General features: G+C 37.2%; 2 protein-coding genes across 5 annotated transcripts; one reads left to right on the forward strand and one right to left on the reverse strand.

Annotated features, from left to right (window-relative positions):
• The first annotated feature begins 6,102 nt into the window (after positions 1 to 6,102).
• LOC107795524 (putative L-type lectin-domain containing receptor kinase S.5) lies at positions 6,103 to 10,743 on the forward strand. The gene is made up of 2 exons (XM_016618185.2): positions 6,103 to 7,593; positions 9,686 to 10,743. The coding sequence occupies exons 1-2, from the start codon at positions 6,354 to 6,356 to the stop codon at positions 10,510 to 10,512; spliced, it is 2,067 nt and encodes a 688-aa protein (XP_016473671.2). The 5' UTR covers positions 6,103 to 6,353; the 3' UTR covers positions 10,513 to 10,743.
• Positions 10,744 to 12,149: 1,406 nt separating this feature from the next.
• LOC107795525 (2-oxoglutarate-dependent dioxygenase DAO) lies at positions 12,150 to 17,108 on the reverse strand. Of its 4 annotated transcripts, none has more exons than XM_075250051.1 (4): positions 16,647 to 17,108; positions 13,807 to 14,122; positions 12,750 to 13,065; positions 12,150 to 12,661 (listed from the first exon to the last, which is right to left on the reverse strand). In XM_075250051.1, the coding sequence occupies exons 2-4, from the start codon at positions 14,010 to 14,012 to the stop codon at positions 12,413 to 12,415; spliced, it is 771 nt and encodes a 256-aa protein (XP_075106152.1). In that variant the 5' UTR covers positions 14,013 to 14,122; positions 16,647 to 17,108; the 3' UTR covers positions 12,150 to 12,412. The 4 variants fall into 4 exon arrangements, with proteins under 4 accessions (XP_075106152.1, XP_016473673.1, XP_016473672.1 ...); XM_016618187.2 differs by having other exon boundaries at positions 13,807 to 14,108; positions 16,647 to 17,056; XM_016618186.2 differs by having other exon boundaries at positions 13,807 to 14,186; positions 16,647 to 17,048.
• Between the last annotated feature and the right edge of the window lie 1,366 nt (positions 17,109 to 18,474).

The following is an 18,474-nucleotide window of genomic DNA, read 5'->3' on the forward strand; positions in this document are numbered from 1 at the left end:
CTTTTAATTGGTACTATTTGCCTTATTTAGATTGATTAGTCCAATCTATGGTCTTTAGACTTATTGCTTACCTTATTTAACTTCAATCATGCCTACCGACTGATTTCGTATGAGATTCTCCCTAATTTAAGTAATATTAATTGATTAGGTTTAGCCCAAATTGACTGGTTAATTGATTTGCATACTTTATTTATGTGCCGTTAATTTTCCTTGCCTTATTTGTTTTATTCTGCTCTGGTTAATTGATTTGCATACTTTATTTATGTGCCGTTAATTTTCCTTGCCTTATTTGTTTTATTTTGCTCAATGCTACATAAGTTTCATTCTTTTCTTTAACACACACGAACATAGTTCAACACACACACATAGACATAGAAAAGTACAGAAAAGTTCTTGCTCTCTTCTTCTATCACAATCTTCTGCTCTTTATTATTACATTGTCTAGCCGGCTGGAAGCCCAGGCTAGACCTTTGGACCCTGCTTGTTCAGTAATTCATTATTTATGTTGGTTTGTAATAATAATTTCTTTGTAAACAGATATGGGGGATATTGGTAAAACTGGAAGGGATTCTTATATATATTTTGTTGGGAAAGGGTAGATACCATGCCTATAGGTTACTGTGAAGTTTGTTTGCTCATGTTCATCCAGATACTATGCCTATGAATTAAAAATTAGTCTTGCATTCTAGATACCATGCATATAGGTTGTTGTGATGTTTGTTTGCTTATGTTCATTCAGATACTATGTCTATGAATTTAAGAATCAGTCCTGCATTCTAGATACCATGTCTATAGGATACTGCGACGTTCGTTTATTTAGACACCATGCATGTAAGCTTAAAATTAGCCTTTGCATTCCAACAAGCTTAAAATCAGTCTTTGCATGCCAACAAGGTTTAAATCAGTTTTTGCATGCAAACAAGTTTTTAAAACCAATTGCTGCATTTAAATACCATGCCTATAGGATTTTAAAATCAATTTCTGCATTTAGCTACCACGTCTATAAGTTTTAAATCAGTTTCTACACTTAGACAACATGCCTATAGGACCTAATGAACCAAACTGCCTGCTTAAAATTATTTACTGGTTTATTGCACTTCTGATTAATGACTAGATACCATATTCATAGGACATCGCTGATCCATGCCTAGGCAAGCCCGTAGGGCGACTAAAACCTTGAACTTGCAAAATTGTGCTTTGTTTAATTATTTGTGAATTGCCCAGATTCAGCAAGCCCTAAAATCAGTAGGCAAACTGATTAGATCTCTATTGCCTCGCTTTAATACAATGCTGCATATATTCTGTTTGTCATGCTCACCTAGATATCTTGCTCTAGGATCCTTTGAAATATCTGAAATCTTGTTGTTTGGGACGTGCTATTGTCTGCTTGTGTGAAGAGGTAAAAGTGAGCCTTTAATTGTCCCTTTATGTGAATGTCCTATTTGGTTTTACTTGTTGCTTAGATTTTCTCCTTTTAAGCACTTTAAGAGAGTCTAGAACTGTCTTAATTAGAGGTCTTAAACACATCTAGGGCCATAAGGAAGAGACAGGTAATGCACGCATAGAGTACATAATTATAATCGCTTATATAACCACTAAAGTGGAGGGTAATTGGGTAGTAAAGGATATGATGACATGTGCGCTAATGCTATGTGTAGCACCCCAACTTGGGGGCGATTACCAAGCATTGTACAGATATGATCATATAGGCTAAAAAACCTAGGACGATTACCAAGAATTGTCTGGATTGCTTTATTTTTTTATAAGACTAATTCACCTAATTCGAGTTTCGCTGGGACCCACCGTTGTGTACTTTGAAGGGTGCCTAACACCTTCTCCTCAAGGTTATTTTGAGCTCTTACCCATTCTATGGTAATGCAAACCAGTTTTATGAGTTATTTGCTTTAGGTGCCCTAACACACCTTAAATCCGTTAGGTGACGACTCTTCAAATCCCATACCCAATTTCCAAAAGGAAATAAGTTGTTACAATGAATGTCAAAACCTGGACTCCGCGAGTAAAAAGGGGGCACGACAAGTGACAGACATGCTGCCCTGCTGAAGACGCTCGAACTGTCTCCGATAGTCCTTACTCAATGTGACAGGAAGGAATTTCTCAAGAAATATCTAAGAGAACTGGTCCCAAGTAAGAGCAGGCGACCCAAATGATCTTGTCGATACAAAATCCTTCCACCATCTCTTGGAGGAACCCATCATCTGGAACACAGCGAAATTGACCCGGATTGGTCTCAACTATCCCCATGTCTGCAGAACCTCATGGCAGCGGTTAAGATAATCTTGTGGGCCCTCAGAAGGTGCACCACTGAAGTGAACTGGAAAGAGCTTGGTAAACTTGTCCAATCTCAATAAGCCCTCAGAAGGCATAGTTGGTCCGTCACCGGTCTGTGCTACAACTACCAACTGAACTACCCCAACTGGCTGGGCTGCTGGAGTCTGAAACTGGGTAGCCATCTGCTCCTAAGTGTGAGTAGCGGGAGTCTGCGCTCCTCCCCTAGCCTGAGAGTGGCTGGTGCCATAGGGAATGTGTCGGCCTGTGATACACTTTCTATAAGTCCCACTAAATGGACCAAAGCATCCTGAAGCACTAGGGTGGCGATGAACCCCTTCGGCACTTGAGCTGGTCCAACTGGCACAGTCTGGGCTGGAACCTCCTCATCAAATTCCACTCGAGGCTCCGCTGCTTGCGCTGCTACTCGAGCTTTGGGCTGAGCCCTGCCCCTGCCCCAGCCTCTCGCACGACCTCGACCTCTTCCTCTGCCCATCGTAGGAGCTGCCACTGAGGGCTCTGGCTTCTGCTCAGCTAAAGATATAGTACATGTTCTCGCCATATGCGAGAGAAAAAGAGTAGAAGAGTTCAATTAGTAATGAGAGAACAAACTTGCTAATTTTACTTCTATTCTTCTTTCATTGCAAATTGAACTCTCCTACTCTTTTTACAGAGAAAACTAGAAGTAAAATTTGTTCCTAAACTTCATAACCTCTGAAAGATAAGTACAGACATCTCCGTACCGATCCTCCAAACTCTACTAAGTCTGCTCGTGAATTGTGAGACCTAGGCAACCTAGTGCTTTGATACCAACTTCTCACAACCCGAATTTTTCACCTTCGGTACCGTGATGGTGCCTAACATTTCACTTGCTAGGCAACTTAATGTTAGAGGATTCTTAAGTCAACTTCAGTCAACTTTAACAACAGAAACAATTAAGCTAAACATAAGCTAAAACTGATTTGCAGAATAACATATAACCCATAATATTTGATACATTTAGGATCTGGAGTCACAACTCACGAGCTACTACGATTTGCTACAAACAAAATCTGAAAGATAATACATTGTTCTGAAAGAAAAGAAACAGTAAAATAATAAGACTAGGAAGAGACTCCAGGGTCTGCGGACGCTAGCAGATCTACTTTGGGTCTCCTGAATAGCGGGTCCAACAGCTAAAATCCCGATCAACCCGAGCCGGTAGAAAATTTGTACTGAAAGTGCAGAGTGTAGTATCAGTACAACCGACCCCATATATTGGTAAGTGTCGAGCCTAACCTCGACGAAGTAGTGACGAGGCTAAGGCAAGGCACCTACAAATCAACCTGCACAATTTAACAGTTTATATATACAAAAATAACAACAATAGAAGCTAGACAAGTAATATCGGGAGAGGGACATGCTGAGGGGGATACGAGATAAGAGAATCACAGCAAGGATGATAACCAAAACAGTCAGTATGCCTTGAACTAGTGAAAATGGTTAAACACAATAAAGGAAAGTGCACTGAATCACCCTTCATGCTTTTACTCTCAACCTCACCATATAAATGAACAGAAACGACACGACATCACCCTTCGTGCATTAACTCTCATAACATAGCATGACATCACCATTTGTTCATTAACACTCACAATATAGCACAGCATCACCTCCGCGCATAAACACTCACATACGACACTACATCACCCTTCGTGCATTAACACTCTCCCTTATCACATAACAATGAACAAGTAAAAACATGGAGATAGGATTTTCTTGGGGAAGAAAGGGTTTTGGAAAAATCACCCCTAGGATTTTCTTGTTTTGAAAATTTGACGAATGAGTGAAAATCCCATTTTTCTAACAATTTGATCAGTTGCAGGTATCGCATTTGTGACTTAGGGTTCGCAAATGCGAACAAGTTTTCGCAAATGCGGACTGTCAGGATCGCAAATGCGATCAAAACTTCGCAAATGCGAAGGTCCTCCTCTAGCCCATTGCTCACAAATGCGATGGCCTCTTCGCAAATGTGAGGCTTGCATTTGCGAGCCAGACCTCGCAAATGCGAAGTCTGCAGATCAACGCTTCGTAGCCTATCCGAAACGCACTCGAGCCCTCAAGGCTCCAAACCAAACATGCGCACAAGTCCTAAAATATCATACGAACTTGCTCGCGCGATCAAATCGCCAAAATAACACCTAGAACTACGAATTGAACACCAAATTAAATGAAATTTTCAAGAAAACTTTAGAACTTTTATTTTCCCAACCGAACGTCCGAATCACGTCAAACTAACTTCGTTTCTCACCAAATTTCACAGACAAGTCATAAATATAATAATGGACCTGTACCGGGCTCCGAAACCAAAATACGAACCCGGTATCAGCAAAACCAAACATCAGTAAACTCTTAAAATCATTAAACTTCCAAACTTCTAATTTTTCATTAAAAAATTCATATTTTGAGCTAGGGACTTCGGAATGCGATTCCGGGTATACGCCCAAGTCCCATATTTCGATACGGACCTACCAGGACCATCAAAATATGAATCTGGGCCTGTTAACTCAAAACATTGACTGAAGTCAACTCAAGTTAATTTTTAAGGAATTTTTTTTTATTTATCAATTTTTAACATATAAGCCTTCCGGAAAAATATCCGGACCATGCACACAAGTCAAGAAAGACTAAAATAAAATATCTAAGGCTTCAGAACACAGAATTAAATTTTAGAACATGAGATGACCTATCCGTTCACCACAAATATCATCAATTACTATGATGAGTTTACTATCTAACAACCATAAAATTACCGTAAAGTATGGTAAACTTTTGTGGCTTTGACCAAACCTTTGTTAGAGAAAATAGAAAGGTCCAACATTTGAGTTGCATTGATGAAGTCCACTGCAAATTCCAAATAACTTAATTACAATTGGTCAAATGTCAATCATATCTGATTCGGCACCCTGCCTTAGTACGACACTGCACCTAAGATTCTCTCATTTATAAGCCCCCTTTGTCAAAACGAAATCAGCTACTGGTCTAATCTATTTTTTTTAAAAATGTTTTAAACGTTTAGTAAAATTTCCTCCTTTGAAAAAGTGGATTACATCTTGGAAAGAAAAATAAGACAAACAAATTAGAACGCAGGGCGTAACAAATTTTATCAATTGTTATTATTGTTGGTTTAGGATCCACTTGTATTGGTGCATGACAATTACTCACTTTTTTTCTTGCAAATCCTCCTACAATTTAGTAGTCCTTTAAAAAATATTATCTTGATTTTATTATATCCTTTCACACGAGATTAGTAAACAATAACACGAGAAATTTGTAAATAAATACATGAAATCTTTGTAGAGTTATTTTTTCTATTAAAATTCAGTTTATACTGATAATTAAATACTTGCAAATGCTTCTTTGTCGTTTTCTTCTTCTTTTCTTTTTGAGACATTAAATCATATAGCATAAGTGGAATATATATAGATGCTTACAAATACATCGAATCAAGCTAATATATTTAGATAAAGTAGAGCATATATATTGATGAATAAAGCGTGCACCGAAATTTAGTATACAACTATTCAAGTGGGTCCAAAGGAGAAAGAAAGACCAAAGAACCCCTCAAATTTCTTTAATCCAACTAGTAAGATAGTGACCTGGAGGGCATGTGATGTACCGCCAAAGTTTATCCCTTTCCTTTCAATTGAAAACTCATGCAAATCAAATAAAATGCAGAAGAAAATGAAAATAATAATAATAATAATAATCAAATAAAATGCAGAAAAAAATGAAAATAATAATAATAAAGAATCAGCGAAGGGGCAAGTTCCAGGTAATGACATGAAAGAGTGTGAGACCAACCCAAAAACCTGTTCAAACTTCAAACCTCTACAGCACTAATATTATTACTATCTCATCTCAATTTCTTCACTCATTGATCAATTATTTTATTTATATCTACAAAAAAGTAAGACAACCCCAACGTGCCTCAAACCTTCTCCTCATTAGATTCTTTCTTCTCCTGTTTTCTTGTCCAATCTCCAAATCTACTTCCCCTACACTACTCACCATCTCCTGCTGATGAAATGGGATTGTTGACAGCAAAATTACTCACCATTTTCATTTTTCTCAGCTGTCTTCAACTCAAGATTCAAGCCCAGAAACTGAAAACGTTCAACAAAGAATATCCATCTTTTGATGAAACTTTCTTTAACATATTTGAGGTTGAAAAACCTGCAACAATCAGTAACGGTGCTCTTCAGGTGACTCCTGACTCTGCATCTGATGATTTTGAACTCAATAATAACTCAGGAAGAATCCTCTTGAAACAGCCATTTAAGCTATGGGATGGTGATATTACAAACAATAAAAGCAGGGTTGCATCTTTCAACTCTTCTTTTCTTGTAAATATTTATAGGCCAAAGAATGAAACAGCTGCTGAAGGTTTAGCATTCTTGATTTCTCCAGATTTGGAGAAGCCACTCAATAGCCAAGGGCAGTATTTGGGTTTGACAAATGCTACTACTGATGGAAATTCCACCAATAAAGTTATTGCTGTTGAGCTTGATACTTTCAAGCAAAACTTTGACCCTGATGATAACCATATTGGTATTGATATTCACAGTGTTAGATCTGTAAAGTATGAATCTTTATCATCTCATGGGATTGAGCTTGCTCCTATTGGTGCAAGATTCTATAATGTTTGGGTACAATATGATGGAATCAAGAAAATTCTTGATGTGTATATTGCAGAACAAGCTGAAAAAAATGGCTCTACACCACCTAGGCCAAACAACCCCATCTTAACATATAATCTTGATTTAAAAAACCATGTGAATCAAGAATCATATTTTGGATTTGCTGCATCAACTGGGAGTAATTACCAACTCAACTGTGTGCTGAGGTGGAACTTAACAGTTGAGTATTTTCCAGATAAAAAGCATCCTTGGTTGAAGGTTGTTTTAGGGGTTGGGGTTCCAGTAGTGGTGTTATTGCTACTTGGGGCAGCATATTTAGGGTATATTTATCACAGGAGAAGAGTTGATAGGTCACAGTCAAATATATTGGGTGCACTAAAGAGTTTGCCTGGAACCCCACAAGAGTATAAGTTCAAGGCTTTGAAAAAAGCTACTAACAATTTTGATGAAAAGAATAAGCTTGGGCAAGGGGGATATGGAGTGGTTTACAGAGGTTTTTTAGCTGCTGAGGATAAAGATATTGCAGTCAAGTGGTTTTCAAGGGAAAGTATCAAAGGTCAAGATGATTTCTTGGCTGAACTTACTATCATTAATCGTCTCAGGCATAAACATCTTGTCAAATTGCTTGGTAAGTCTTTTTATTTTTATTTGAATGTAGATATTGGAATGTTTCATATCATGAATTTCATCTGTTTGAAAGAGTAAAGAGTTATGTTATGCATATTTTTAGTGTGATCTTGGTAGTAGGTTCAGCATGACAACATATTAGGTTCAAAAGCAGTTAGGAAAATGGTAGTACTAATAATTGTCCATCGTATAAGATAGTACAAGAGAAGGAGCTTTTGATGGCAACAGCAAAGATTGTGTTCGCACACAGCTTTTAGCTAAACCTTTGAGTCACATCTCCCAGTATTTCCGTTGAAGTGATATAAATTTTGTCACCTTTCTTGGAAAAAAAAAGTAGTCCGGTGCACTAAACTCCCATTATGGGTGAGATCCGTGGAAGGCCGGACCACAAGGGTTTATTGTTCGTAACCTTACCCTGCATTTTTACAAGAGGTTGTTTCCACGGCTCGAATCCATGACCTCCTGGTTACATGACAACAGCTTTACTAATTACGCCAAAACTCCCCTTTACCTTTCTTTAAAAAACAATCACTGATATAAATGTTGTTCACAGGGTCGGAGTTGTATGAAGGGGTTTAATTGAATCCTCTTTGCCAGAGAAGTAAAGTGTGCAAATATGATAAAATTGATCCTTTTTGTATAAAGAAAGTTTACAGTGTAGCGGCAAGGTGGTTCAAAAATGTTTTTAGGATTCTTTCTCCGCCCCTACCATAATTACGTAATAGAGACCGGGACAAAGGAAAGGGGCCTTGTTTTATTGACATTTAGCATTTAGCAATCAGATACAGAATTCTTGTATGCTCTTGATTCTCAATGAAAGAGAGAATTCATTAACAAGGACTCTACTGAGAGAATGGTTCCAAAAACCTTGTAAAAGTTATTGAGATAATTTAAAAGCCAAAGATTGGTGGGGTATCAACTTTAATACTATGTAATGGTAATAGACTGATTAACCGCGTGGCAAGAATCCAGTGGGCACATGCCTTATCTTTTTATGCTTTTCCTTTTCCAGTAACTTTCCACTCAGATATCTGTGAGCTTTCTTTCTATTCGACTAAGTTGTGAAATTTTGATATAGGACTTGTCTTTCTACTCTGACATTTAGCATGCTAGGAATTTACTAAGTTGGATTATCTTCTGAGAAGTAGATTTGCCTGTTTGAAGAATCAAAGCCTTCTTGAACCCTTGTAATTTAACTTGGTCCTCCTTTTGTCTTTAACCTCTTTCCTTTATTGGAATTCTCGAGTCATCCCAACGATTTGTCAAAGCTTCTCCTTGAGGCTCCGGTTATTAGCGTAACCGAAATTTAGTAGCCCGATTAATTGGACTCATGCTGCATTGGATTCACTAAAGTGAGAAACGCTTTCTATCAAGAGTTTTCCATAAGGATGGCTTGAAGCCTAGACTTCCGGTTAAAGATGGAAAAGATGGAGGAATAATATTCTATCTCTTAATAGTTGATTTCAGCAATATGATAAGTGATAGTTTATGCCATATAACATCATGGAAGTAGGAAAAACTAATGGAATGACTTAAATGTTTTGACCAAAACCAACTTGCTGCTATGTCCCCTCTAATTTAAAACATTGAATCTCCTCATTTGATTTTCTTGAAAGAGAACAAAAAGAAGATGATTATCTTTCGCTGACCATGGAATATGCCCGTAAGCAGCCATTCGTCAAACCATTTTTGTATGTCATATATGTCAATATTTTGAGGAAGCTTCCTTCTTTGTCCTAACATACCTTTCAATGCATTGTCAATGATTGAGACAAGTTTTTGAATGTTAAATAAAGTGATGATAATTATATCCACTGAAAAGGACATCAACTTCGTATTTTAGTACACAATTATCTTCAAACACCTATTCTTTTGTGTCATCTATTCTAGTCATCTGACCCTACAAAGAGATAAAGTTCGTGACTTTCTTTTATAAACTACAGAATAAAGTTGACCATCTGGAATTTTGTTCTCTCTATTTGATGAACTTATACATCTTTGTTACTGAATCAAGTTTTGGCACATCATGAAAAGTGTGACAACCTTTAATAGCATACCATATACAACCATTTAATTGCATGTTATGGTAACAGGATGGTGCCACAAGAATGGAAAGCTACTGCTTGTATATGAATACATGCCTAATGGCAGCCTAGATATGCACCTTTTTTCGGGGCCAGATAAGCAGCCGCTGAGCTGGCATGTCCGCTACAAGATTATGCAAGGTGTTGCCTCATCATTGCACTATCTGCACAATGAGTACGAGCAGAGGGTGGTCCATCGCGATCTAAAGGCAAGTAACATAATGCTCGACTCCCAGTTCAATGCACGCCTTGGGGATTTTGGCCTTGCACGAGCCCTTGACAACGAAAGGACCTCGTATGCTGAGGCCGAGGGAGTGCTTGGCACAATGGGATACATAGCACCAGAATGTTTCCACACCGGGAAAGCCACATCACAATCTGATGTTTACGCATTTGGGGCCGTGTTGTTGGAAGTTGTATGTGGCCAAAGACCTGGAACCAAGGTTAATGGCTTTCAATTCTTTGTTGATTGGGTATGGTACTTGCATCGTGAAGGCCGTATCTTAGAAGCTGTTGATCAAAGGCTTGGAGATGACTATGTTGCTGAAGAAGCGAAGAAACTTCTGCTGTTAGGTTTGGCTTGCTCACATCCAATAGCAAGTGAGAGACCTAAAACACAGACAATAGTTCAGATTATATCAGGGTCAGCACCAGCACCAGATGTTCCACCATTTAAGCCAGCATTTGTATGGCCATCTATGATGCCAATGGACATAGATTCTAGTGTTATGGACACAACATCTATTACAACTTCTCACTTCAATTCAGGATGGAGTCTTGACTATCAAAGCAGGGAGACCCCAACATATGCAGACCACCCAAACTCATTGGTGTAGTTACTTTGGTAAAGCAACTTTTACCAAATGGAGAATTGATTTTTTTGGTCGTCTATTTTTTCTTTAATTTATTGTAATTATGTTTTCTGGGGAGGAGGTAAAAATGTGTCTTTCAGTTTTTTACTTTTTTGTTTTGATTTTTTTTTCAATTTGTTAATGGGGAAGGATGTGAAGATCAGACCAGCCCATGTACATCATTTAACTCAGTAGTATTACAGTATGTCCTATTTACTGCTGCTCTTTAGTTGATATATTGATAATATTGGGATTGATTTAAAACGAGCAACTAACATTTGAAACCAATTGCAAGGTCCAGTATTTCAAGCGCTAAACTAGTTTACATAATACTACTGACTAATATAAGTGCTTGAAGGCCAGGGAGCTACTTCTACAAATTCACCATATTTCTTCATGATCTCAAGATGATGGACAATTTTAATATTTTATCATCCTATAGTATAGTAAGGAATACAGTGAGTCTGTTTGTACTGAACCCCAGAAATATAGTCCTTGTATCACACGGTTTTAACTCTGACAGTGTGAAATAACACAGACCTCACCATCTAAAACCACAGTTCAATACCAAACTAATTGAGTTCTCGAGTTCAGTCGTATGAATCCTATAGATCCATCTCATTCTATAGAGCTCAACAAGGGGAGAAATGCAGATTTGAGATTTGTTTTTCCAGTTACGTACCTTTAGGTTTCTTTTACAAAACAAAGGAATTAACATGTTTTTATCTACAATCGTTCTTCTCCGCCAACTGGAAGAATATTGTCATGGTTCAAAATCCTGAAGAATCCAGATTGTTCACATGCCTTAATCAACTTTGATAATGCCTTGGAAAGTCCTGTGAATCAATCACTGGCACTGAACTTTTTGTCTCCATTTTTGTTTTGGCCCTTTACAGTTAGTAGGGTACTTGGTGTGTGTGATGCTTCTTAAACTAAGGGGTACTTGGACATAAGGTTTTCTTGAAGGGGGGAAACATCCCATGTGAAGTGGATCTCATGGCGAAAAAAAGTCATTATATCATTCTTTGGCCATCTTTTAGACTAAAATTATGTAAAAGAAAATCATGTTGCTACTATTGTTGAACCAAATTGGAATAAACAAAGAGAAAATGAAATGGTGTTGTAGTTGTTGGGCCGGAAACACCTTCTTTACCTGCACAGGGGTAAGGTCTGCGCACATACTATCCTCCCTGGACTCCACTTGTGGGAATATATACTGGGTATGTTGTTGTTGTTGTTATAAAATGAAATGGTGGGAAATTATCTTCATCGTCTCCAGCTCAAATTTATACATGAAAGCATCTGCTTTAATTGCTTCATGTGACTACAACAATTTCATGTCTTGATACGTACAACTTAAAGATTTGGTTGTGTGTACCATAACTGTCTGTGTAGGTAGAATTTTGGTTAGAAATTTTAGGAAGATATCACGTTACTTCTCTGAGGACTTATATCATATGACAACAACAAATTCGTATCAAATCGTCCTCCCACTTTGACTCCCTTTAACACGTGTAATTCACAATTGTGATGGCCAAATCTCTAGCATAATTTGGGTTCTGTAGGTCAAAACACTTCAAAAATAAATTGCACTACTACATACAACTTAAAGAATTCCAAGATTTTACATTGTAAAGATAAGACTTGTTCGATTCTTTTGAAAAGCATTAGATAGCAGTAGAGCACAATATAAAGATGGATCATAGATGCTTAGTTGATATGCATAAATTAGCCAAGGGATACTATGCCATTATATAGGCTATTCTAGTATTAGTTCGCTGACCATTGTAGATGGTATCCCACAAAGGTTTATTTTTTCTTTCCTACTTTCATACTCATTAGTCTAAATCAATATAAAGGAGGCGATGAGATGCTCGCCAAAGTTTTACAAGTTAGTGCGCATAAGATCAAGAGCTTCACCCGCCTGCAACTTCGTTGACAACCGGAGCTTTCTATAATCCTGGAAAGTGAAAGGAACATAGACACGGGGGTGTTCAGCATCCACCAGCTCTGGTGGTGGTTCCACTGCTATTTCTCTTGGTCCCAAGAGGAATGAAGCAATAGACCACCGCGTTTTTGCTTCCTTGCATATCACTCTATGCTTAACAGTGTAAAATCTTCCATTGCTCCATACCTTCACATAGCAAAAGGCAAGTATGCATAAGATTGTTGGAACAAGTCAAATCTTGACAATGAATTAGGTAGAGTAGCAGCCTACTTACCGTGCCTATATCTCCAAGATTCACAAGGAGGGTATTTGGCCAGGGATCAACTGCAACAAATTCACCAGATTTCTTCATAACCTCAAGACCACCAACATTTTCATCATCCTGTAGAATAGTAAGGAACCCCGAGTCTGTGTGTATCTGAACCCCAGAGGAACCTACAGCTTCTGGAGTGAAGTGGTACTTGTTAATCCTAAACTGACTAGGCCAATCTTCGAACGAAACATTTTCCAGTCCCAACCCTTCACTCATTTTTCGCATGATATCCATCATTAGTCCATGTATTGCTGCAGCATACTTCTTGATTGTCTCTCTGTTTACAGTACGAATTATACAAAATCACAACGACGGATAAAAAGTCTGAAGATTTTGGATTTTGGTTCATTCAATTATAAATTTAGTAACACCTTGCTGAAAAGGTTCTTAAATTTGTGTTCCACTCCTAAGGTATGTGCCCTTTTAATTGTTACTATAAAATTCCTAAGGTATGTGCCCTTTTAATTGTTACTACAAAATTAAGGTCTAGCAAACTTATGCTCTAGGAATTGTTTAATTTTGGCATAATAATAGAGGGGAGATCAATTCAAAAATAGTGAACTGCTCTATCTACATAAACTATATCTTGTTCCAGGAAGGATTAGCTTTTTTTATTAGCTTCACTGATCATCCAAATTCCCCAACTATTAAACTCAAATAAATATTTAGTACCAAAGTCAGTAGTAATATGTGTAAATAACTTCCAGATCCCACTAGCAAGTTGCTAATGGAGCTAATTATTTGATAATTATTGCTAATCACCTTCTTACTTCAACGGTGAGCCTTGAAGCTAGCATTAAAGTTGTCTCTATGTGACCTATAGGTGACAGGTTCGAGCCATGGAAGCAGCCACTGATGCTTGCATTAGGATTGGTTGTTTACCCCATACCCTTTGAGGGTGGCCTTTCCCCGAACTTGGGTAAATGCAGGATGCCTTGTGCACCGAGGCTAGTGCCAAAGAACTCAACTTTCAAAATCAAGAAACTGAAAAAGTCAATAGTCAAAGGAGGAAGCAAACCTCTGCTGTGGGGTTGCATCTAACTGAGAACAGAAAGCATCAACATCTTCAGGAGAAGACATATCGTAGAGACCCAAAGCCTCATAAAGTGGATTCTTTTCACTAGGGGCCATGTACCCAGATCCAGCTATAACATCCTTATTATGTTTCTTGATTTCAATTGGAAGATCGAACAATGTCCTCACTACTTCCTTCATCTCTGCCATGAGTGAAACTGGAAGTATATTGTCATGGTTCAAAATCCTGAAGCATCCCCATTCTTCACAGACTTTAATCAACTTTGATGATTGCCTTGGAAAGTCCTGTAAATCAATTACTGGCACTGAATATTCAGTCTCCATTTTGCTGATTTTATTTTATCGTGTGGACGGCGGGCGTAACTGTTTTATAGTAATGAACAAGTAAAGACGTGAGGAATTGGGATGCGTTGAATTTTTGAGGAAACACATGTTCGGCCTCTCCGCACGACGGTCGCCACTTTTTTGGACATATTGTAATGGAAACACTTTTAAAACATACGTCACATATGAAATGGATCTCACGGTTATATATCTAAGACGAATCAGTATTTGAAATTAATGGGTTCGGATATGGAATTTTTAACTCCTGTAGCAAAGGTTAACACCTTATTTATTTTGAATAAATACCATTTAAAAAAATTATATTCTATAAATACCTTTTAATGTTTATAGCAAAATATCTAATTTTGGTTACCTTTTACCCCTAAGCCATTAAATATGCTATTCAGTTACACTACTTTCTTTCTCTCTCTACTTTGATACATGTTATTGTCACACCTCCTTTTTACCTACACCCCGGAAAGGGTGTATAAGGGAGTTTTTTCCAACTTAAAGTGGCAATCGAAACAGGATCATTTTTTATTAAAAGATTCAGAGTCGTCACTTGGGATAATTTATGGTGTCCCAAGTCACCGGTTCAAATCCCGAATCGAGGAAAGATTGACTCTGTATTACAGCCCGCGAACCAGAAATTCGGGTAAGGAATTCTGTTAACCCGAGAAAAGGTGTTAGGCATTCCCGGATTCCGTGATTCTAGCACGGTCGTTCAACTGTTATAAATGGTCCATTATCTGATTTTAATACATGTTTAAACCTATGTGCATTTTAACTTTATAACCGCTTTATTTATTTTAAGGAAAAATTGCAACGTCATTTAAAATACTGTCTTGAACCACGTCACATAAATGCACCCGCAGCTCTCGACATATTTTATCTAACATTGTTGAGATTTGGATTTGGGCCACATAAATGCGCACCCGAGTTTAGGAAGGTAAATTATTAAAATAACGTGCCTAAAGTAACTACGCATTTGCAACTTTGCGAGGGCCATGGAAAATTCGCTAAATGTCACGCCTCGAATTCTAAGGATTAAAATATCAATTAAGCGAGAGGCCATGCATTTCAAGATTTTGTTTGGTGTGGCGCACCTCAAATTATTTTAAGAAAAAAAAGAAAAGAAAAGGTTATATTTCTTAAAGGCAAACTAAAAGTGCTTTTGTTTTAAACTAATTTAAAAACTAATTATCACAATCACGTCACGGGAGTCGTACCCATAGGTGTAATAATTTTAATTGCGTGCCTAAAAGAAAGCTACGGGGTTCATGAATTCTTTTTCTAAAGCTAATTCGAAAATATTGTGAGGTTATGAGTTGTGGAAGTCAATTGTATCTAACTCATCCTCACAAATCACAGGAAGAGCTATCACTGAAATAATTTTACCATAAAATAACAGTGCGCCTACTTCATGAAAGTTAACAAAACAGTTCACAGTAATTTAAACACACATTGATAATAAATGTCGAAGTTCCACAATGTATAAAGCTAATTGGAATTTAAAATAAAACATCCTATAAGGAAACCTGAAAGGTTATCTTGAAAAACCCACCCTAGCAAAATCTATTTCACCGCCAATTGAAATTATCTAATAAAAAAAAGCTTCCTCGATACTGCATAAGGATCCAGAAGTGCATTACCCAGGTAAACTTTTGACTGAAGGCCAAGTTTTATTGAAATGGCATGAAATTGCTTCTTTTTTTTTTTTTTTTTTGAATTAAGGACTTTAAGAACAACAGATGGGAGTTACATTGCCTAAAGTGAACTCATTGGGTCTAATATCAAACTCAACCATTCTTGAGGAGTTTGTTATTGCTTCCTTGTGCTAATTCAGTCTAGAAAATATGGCTAACCAAAGCTGTAGCAGATACTACGTCACATTTAGACAATTCATCGAACATGAAATATGCACTTTTGCATATAATTAAAAAAAACTAGGGAATCCAATTACTACTAAAACTTGAATTTTCTTATTACATTGAACAAATACTAAAAGCTTGAAAAGTAAAAAAAAGATGGGAGGGAGAGCACTAAAGGAAATACTTCAACGTACACTTTTAAAGTGTTGTCCAAAAAGTCGAGTAACCATTAACAAGAAAAACAACAAAATTCTTTCTCCTTCTCAATAACATTCAAGAAATCATTGCAAAACTACAATTTCTTACCCACGTATGCTTTATCGACGACAAATTAAGCATAAATTGATTTAGAAACAGAAAGGAGTATAATGTTCTCTTTTAATGTAATTTTCGACCAAGAAGCTCCGATAAAGCAATTAATAATGCTATCTGCCATTTGTTACTCCATGGTCAATGTAAAGCAGCAAATCCGAGATCAACTATGCTCATATGATGAATAAAGCTTTAGGGAAGCAAATTATCATTACAGTACACAGAACCCAAACAACAATAAAAGATGAAAGAAAATAGTCATGACTTTGTATTAAACCAAATCTGGAAAAATACAGAAGTAAGAGAATATACTTACTTGGACTAAGATTGACCTATTTGAAAGAAAAATCAGCTAGATCAAACCCAAACCCAGATCTGAAACTCTGGATAGTAGACTGGCAGATCCGAACAAAGAGTAACAACAAGTGTTCAATCACAACTTCTTCTTCTTCTTATTTTTTCGAAAATTTTCTGATTTGAGATCCTTTTTGAACTTCAAAAATTCGTTTTTTTTTTTTTGCTTTTCTATGCTTTTCTTTTGGAAAATGAAACTCGAACGAGGAAACAAACTCAGACCATTTTTCATTTTCGAACAAAGGGTGTCGAATCAGAGAAAAGAAAATCTCAGAAGAAGGAAAAACTTCATAACCTTAGAAATTTTACTACTAAACTTTTCTGAAGATCTATTCCCGATTTTTTTTCTCATTTTTCTTCTCCCAGACCTCTAAAAGATCCTCTATTATATAGCATTCAAGAATTCTCGAACCTTCTGCCCTCCTCTCCAAGAAATCTCCAAATATTCCCTCCGAATCCGAAAAAACCACGAAAAATCTCACATAGAACAAAACCCGGACAAATGGAAGGCGTGGATGTGATTTCTCGCATCCAACCGCTCCCATTTAACCGAGATTCGTCCCAAGACATCAAAAGCGCGTGAGAAAGGGATGAAGCCGAAAATATTCTGTCAGAGACGGTTGTAAGCACGTGATTTTTGTCCAATATGAGAATTACTCCCAAAAATTCAATAATAAAATAATTTTCCTTGGTGTGCAATTTTGTGATATTTTGTGATATTTAGAATAATTATTTGTATTTGTCTGTGCATGTTTATTTGCTAAATTAATAAAAAATACAAAAAATGTCGCATTTTGTACGTAGGATTTAATTCTACAATTTGTTAGTAATTAAGTTTGTTTACAAAAAAATAAAAATTTACAAAAATAGGCATCGTTTGCATTTTTAGCATTTAATGTCCAAATATACAATTTTATGCTTAATTATTACTTAATTGTGCGTTAATTATTATTGGGAGTTAATTTGCGCTTTTATAACTTAATTTAGTTCTTAATAATAATTTAAGTATTTTTATAATTTAGTTTTAGAGAAATAAAAAGAAGAAAAGAGAGCGAAAATATAAAGAAAGTCGGAATTGGGCAACTTCTTCGATTTCAAGCCACAGGCCCAAAAAATGGCCCAATCTTCCCAAACGACCCAGTCCATTTCAAACCGGGTCAACCCGGTCCATAACCCAACACCCCTTATCTTGCATTTCAAAAAAAAAAACAAAGCAAAACAAAACAAAACAAAAAAAAGAAAAGGAAGAAAACCCTAAAAAATCCCTCTCTCTCATCCCCCCCCCTTTCTCTTTCTCTCTTTTCTTCTTCTTCTTCAAGCATCCAAACACCCCATCCATGGCTGCCCTTCCCCCACCTCTTCTCCTTCACATACACACACACAACCACGGCAACACAACACACACACACCCGCCGCCCGTGTTTCTTCTTCTTCTTCAAGATCGCGAGTGTTTCTTCTTCTTCAAGTTCACGTTGATCGTTGCTTCTTCTTCTTCCTCACTTCATGATGCTGCGTGACTGCTTCGTCCAGCATCTACTGCTGCTCACGTTTTGCGTTGCTGTTGTCCCGTCCGGCATCGCTTCCACGGTTGTCTGCTACCTCTCCTTCAAGCTCTTCGTTTGTCCGTTCGTGATCGTCTTCGGCGTCAAATGATTTTGGTGCGATATTTGTTTCCGGGCAGATTTGTTTCCGTTCAAGTTCATCATTGTTTCGATCCGGTTAGTGGGTTTTTTAGTTTCATTTTTTGCCCGTAATTTGTTTGATATTTTTCGGATCCAAAATCGATAAAT

The sequence above is a fragment of the Nicotiana tabacum genome, chromosome 3 (assembly GCF_000715075.1).
Source record: "Nicotiana tabacum cultivar K326 chromosome 3, ASM71507v2, whole genome shotgun sequence".
Classification (NCBI taxonomy): domain Eukaryota; kingdom Viridiplantae; phylum Streptophyta; class Magnoliopsida; order Solanales; family Solanaceae; genus Nicotiana; species Nicotiana tabacum.